At 42.4% G+C, this 5,780-nt stretch overlaps 1 protein-coding gene across 1 annotated transcript in view; it reads right to left on the reverse strand.

The window, feature by feature from the left end:
* Positions 1 to 5,780, reverse strand: part of ASB11 (ankyrin repeat and SOCS box containing 11) — a 43,017-nt gene that overhangs the window by 6,890 nt on the left and 30,347 nt on the right. Inside the window, exon 4 of the mRNA XM_007952834.1 lies at positions 3,049 to 3,199. Coding sequence (XP_007951025.1) covers positions 3,049 to 3,199 — 151 coding nt within the window. The remainder of the gene's footprint in view (positions 1 to 3,048; positions 3,200 to 5,780) is intronic.

A 5,780-nucleotide genomic window follows, 5' to 3' on the forward strand; every position in this document is an offset into this window, starting at 1 on the left:
TTGAACCACCAGCCCTCTGGTTAGCAGTCAAATGTCTTAGGCACTATGCTACCAGCACTCCCTGGAAACTCTATAGGGGTCACTATAAGTCAGAATTGACTCAATGGCAGTGAGTAGGTTTCTAACAGAAGTACCACAAGCGGATGGCTTTAACAAACAGAAACTTATTTTCTCACAGTTTAGGAGGCTAGAAGTCTGAATTTAGGGTGCTGACTCATGGGGAGGTCTTTCTCTCACTGTTGTCTCTGGAGGAAGGTCCTTGTCTCTTTTGACCTTCTGCTCCTGGGCAGTCTTCATGTGGCCTGGCCTCTCTCATCCCTCGTGTCCACTTTGCTCACTTGTTTAATATCTCTAAATCTCAAAAGCGATTGACTCAAGATACACCCTACACTAATCCTGTCTCATCAACAGAACAAAGACAACCCGTTCCCAAAAGGACTTACAACAGCAGGTAGAGAGGTTAGGATTTACAGCACATATTTTGGGGAGACACAATTCAATCCATAACAATCATTAATTAATTTAAGCAACTGTTTCTTTACAGAGAATATAAAACTAAGCTTCTTCATTCATCCCAGACCTACCTGAGTAATTACAAATTCTGAATTAAGTATAAATATACATTAAAGCTTCTTAATCAGAAGTCTGTGGATTCAAATTATTTGCTAGCATAAATATTATAATTGGGTTATAATATTTATTTCATCAATATTTCAAAGTGTTAATTCAGATTGTGACCCAGCTTGTTCATAGAGGTTTAAAGCTGCAAGAGGCCATAAATAATAGCTAATCATTACCTAAAACAGCCTGGAAAATACAAACCAAAACCAAATCCACTGCCATCGAGTGAATTCCAACTCATAGGGACCCTAGAAGACAAAGTGGAATGCCCACAGGGTTTCCAAGGCTGTTAATCTTTACGGAAGCAAAGCCCAAACCAAACCCATTGCCATGGAGTGGATTGCAACTCACAGGGCCCCTAGAGGACAGAGTAGAACTGCCCCACAGGGTTTCCAAGGCTGTCAGTCTTTACAGAAGCCAACTGCTGCATCTTTCTCCTGTGGAGCCAGCCGCTGGCAGACTCAAACTACTGACCTTTTGGTTAGCACAGTGCTTTAACCACAGAGCCACTAGAGCTCTTAGCCTGGAAAATAGTATCTAATAAATATTTTTTAATAATTCTTATTCTTTATTTTTGTCAGAGGAGAAACAGCCTAGTTTGAGTTAAGTGTAAGTATTCTCAGGAAGTTTCAAAAATGAAAATGTGAAAGTCAGATGATTAGCATTAATACAACGGTATCTTTAAAAAGTGAATTTGCCATTCATTCTTCCATTCTGTGGACATTAGTTTTTAACCTGCTTTTATAGTACAGAAAATACTATGGAGAGAGACATGAGTTTTGGTGTTGATAATAAGCATATATATGTTTTGTAGGTACACAGATACCAAACACTTCTTATATAACCAGCCAAGCACTGCAGAGTTACTTAAGTAATTCAAACTATTCCCTATACTGATTCATTTTTAAAGGTTCTGATAGCAATGCAAATATCTGAGTCTTGTTTGCTTCAAATCAATATTAAAGTTTTTTAAAGCCTTTATATCATTTCCAAGGTAGTCCATTACTCTGCAATTTGAGGGACATACTTGAAGTTCGGGTGATGACTAATATTAGTAATTAATCAATAAATGTTTATTAAATATGTCTTGGCTATCAAAAGACAGGGATTGATTGAGATTGGGGTCCTTTGTGTCATTTAAAACAGTCCACTGCAAAAATAAATTACCAAGTGACATGTTTGAGAATCTGGGGCAAATCTAATTTTGCCTTATTTTTTTCCACTGTCACCTTTTGAGATAAAGACTTTCATCTGCAATTACACCAGCAAAAATTACTGTTCTAGAGTGTTCTGCCTTCTCCAGTGTACTTTGGACCTCAGTGTAAGAGAATTACTCCAACTATAGGTATCACTGAAATCATGCTCTTTGAGTGTGACCTTTGACAAATGGCCGTTCCTTCAATGGCATCTTGTTCATGTTGAGTCTGGGTATACAGGCATACTTCGTTTTATTACACTTTGTGTTATGGTGCTTTGCAGATACTGCATTTTGTACAAATTGAAGGTTTGTGGCAACCCTGTATCAAGCAAGTTTATCAGTGCCATTTTTCCAACAGTATGTGCTTATTTCATGTCTCTATCACATATTGATAATTCTTACAATATTTCAAACGTTTTCATAATGCTATTGCATACTTAATAGACTACAGTATATTGTGTACATAACTTTTATATGCACTGGAGAAACAAAATATTTGTGTGACTCGCTTTATTGCGATATCAGTTAGTTTACTGAAGTGCTGTGGAACCAAACCCCCAGTACCTCCAAGGTATGCCTGTATGTTTTTTAAATCCCTTAAATATATACCCTTTTCCCTCACTGCAAAAGTAACTGAGAATACGGGAGTGTGGAGATGACCTGGGCTATGCTTTTAAAAGTTGCAACTTTTCTTTCCCCCAGTACCTGACCTTGACGTCATCAGCTCATGTAGGGAGTCTTGCTAGTTGTGGACAGTTATGTTTAATTTTCCACTAGAGATAGTATCAGCCTTGGCTTTTAGATACTTTCATAATGTATTTCATGTGAGTGGCTGTTGTTTTACAGGCTTGGGGGAGTGAGCCATTCTTTTTCTATTAAGGACAGAGACATAAACATAGTACAATTCATGGAAGTTGCAACTGCTGTCTTGGCTGCAACAGCTGCCACCAAAAACCACAGCGAAGAGGTTCAAGAAGACACCTTCCTTGTGAAGACACTCAGGAAGTGCAGTACCTGAGATAGGAAGACATCCCTGGGTGACAAGAAGAGCCCTTTTATGCCATCATGGCACTTCCTGAGGATTAAATTGACCTGACTGCTGTGGACTTTCTAAGCCACGCTTGTTCTAACAGAGGGAGGACCTTTTCATGGCGTGCACGAGAGGACTGATGCATGCGGGTTGTCGTGAGCCCACCAAGGCCATGTGTGCAGTGTGGTGGCTGGTTTACCTCTCTTCACGGCCTCGTGGATGGGGGAAGCCAGGTGCGCCTCAAGCTGGGCCTTTGCTCCAAACTCCAGCAGCACGTTGACACACGCAGCACTGCCGCTGCAGCAAGCATTGAAGAGGGGCGTGGCTCCATGGACTGTCACGCCATTGACCTAATGACGGACAAGGAGAGACCCAGAGGATTTGCTGTTTCTTTCTCGCCATCTCCAAGTGTGTATTCCTATGCATCTGCCTGGGAAAATCTCTGCATGGGTGAGGAAACTCCATGTCATCACAACATTATGATTTTTAGGCACCTCAACCAGTTGGTTTCCAGTTGTTTCCACCTCACGGTGGCCCCATGGGTGTCAGAGTGGAACTGTGCTCCATAGGGTTTTCAATGGCGGACTTTTCAGAAGGAGATCCCCAGGCCTTTCTCCCAAAGCTTCTCTGGATGGGTTTGAACCGCCAACCTTTTGGTTACAGCCAAGCATGTTAACTGTTTGCCTCGCCCGGGGACTCCTTTAAACCAAAAAGAAATAAATCTGTTGCCGTCAAGTTGATGCAGACTCATAGTGACCCTGTAGGACAGAGTAGAACTGCACCACAGGGTTTCCAAGGCTATAAATACTTACAGAAGCAGATTGGCTCATCTTTTCCCATGGAGGGGCTGATGGGTTCGAACCACTGACTTTTCAGTTAGCGTCCAAGCATTTAATCGCTATGCCACCGGGGCTTCTTCGGGACACCTTTGGGTACCTAATAATCTATTAATGCTCAGCTCTAAATAATATCACAAGTGGGGCAAAATGGACAAAAGCTTTTAAAATGTATCCATGGGTATTCCATAGCTTCTTTAAAGAAAAACACAAACCAGTTACTGTTGAGTGGATTCTGACTCATGGTGACCCCATGCGCATCAGAGTAGAACTGTGAATCAGAGGGTTTTCAATGGCTGGTTTTTTGGAAGTAGATCTCTGGGCCTGGTTTCTGAGGTCCCTCTGGGTCGGTTTGAACCACCAACTATTCAGTTAGTACCCAAACACGTAACAGTTGGCATCATCCAGGGACCCCCAGACCTTCTTAGGAGCCTGCTAATCATTGAGGACCATTCCTGAATGTTGTTTAGGATCAACAACCCAACGCAATGCCCTGCTGTCGAGACGGATCCGACTCATAGCAACCCCTCCTTGGGTTTCTGAGGTGGTAACACTACAGAAGTAGATTGCCCAACCTTCCTTCCGAGGAGTGGCTGGTGGGTTTGAACCATCAGCCTTCTGGTTAGCAGGCAAGTGCCTTAGGCACTACGCCACCAGAACTCCCTGTTTAGGATCATAGCCTCTGAAATCATTAGCTTGGGTTCAAATGTTAGCTCTCTTTCTTAATTGCTCAGTGATCTTGGTTGGATTAGTCACTAACTTTCTGTGCTTCAGTTTTCTCATTGGTAAAATGAAAATCATAAAAGAATCAACCCCATGAGGTTATTGTGCAGAGCAAGTAAAGTGCTATATGTTAAACACTAAGAACATTGTCTGGCAACCAGCAAGCACTTAATAAACATTTACAACAGTTATTTCCATCTTCTAATAATTTGGAGTTGACTCCTTCCCCCTCCAATCATGAACAAACATGGCAGGAAGCAAAAGTACAGCAGAAACCGGGTCGCTTTGTTAGGTGCTATTGAATTGGTTCCAACTTACAGCAACACTGTGTACAACAGAACAAAACACTTCCCAGTCCTGTGCCATCCTTACAATCACTACTATGTTTGAGCCCATCATTGCACTGTGTCAGTCAATCTCATTGAGGGTCTTCCCCTTTTTCACTGACCCTCTGCTTTACCAAGCATGGTATCTGTCTTAGTTCTCTAGTGCAGCTATAACAGAAAATATCACAAGTGGATGGCTTTCACACAATGAAATTTACTCTCTTACAGTTTAGGAGGCTAGAAGTTCAAATTCAGAGTGCTGGCTCTAGAGGCTGGGTGGAGGCCCCTCAACCTCGGGCTTCAACTCTGCCTTCCAGGCCCACTGGAGCAAGCTGAGTCATGGAGCTGCAGGGGCTGATGAACTCAAGATTGGCAGGCAGTATAGCAGGCTGCTGCTAGCTCTGAGGCTGATGAATCTAAGATGGGCAGGTAAAATGGCAGATTGTTAGCTCATAGGCTATGAGGGCAATAATCCCAAGATTGGCAGGCAACACGGCAAGCCACTGCTTCAAGTCCAGGAACTAGAGGTGATGGCAGGCTAACTGCAAGAGCAAAAAGCAAGACACCAATTGCAGTCAATGTCATGAGAAAAAAAATGTGTATCAACTGCTGTTTGGAAAATGAATTTGCTCTGTAAACTTTCACCCAAAACACAATAAAAATTTAAAAAAAAAAAAAAAAAGAGACCTTTCCCAAAGCTCTTACATATACACTGGAAGAAGGCCAGACCCAGAAGGCAAGTTCCCTTCAGCTGATAAGTTGCTCACAGCAGATTCCACCTTGGAGGTGCTTACACCACATCCAGTCTCATCATGGGGAATCACAACTGTCAAGCCACTCAAAATCACCACCCAGTCAAACTGACACACAACCTTAACTACTGCGAGATCCTGCTCCAGGGACTGGTCTCTTCTGATAACATGACCAAAGTACAAAAGATGAAGTCTGGCTAGTTTCACTTCTAAGGAGCATTCTGGCTGCACTTCTTCCAAGACAGATTTGTTTGATCTTCTGGCAGTCCATGGTATATTCAGTGTTATTTGCCA

This window comes from Orycteropus afer, unplaced genomic scaffold, assembly GCF_000298275.1.
Source record: "Orycteropus afer afer isolate SDZICR_OR568_19922 unplaced genomic scaffold, OryAfe1.0 scaffold00360, whole genome shotgun sequence".
Lineage (NCBI taxonomy): Eukaryota > Metazoa > Chordata > Mammalia > Tubulidentata > Orycteropodidae > Orycteropus > Orycteropus afer.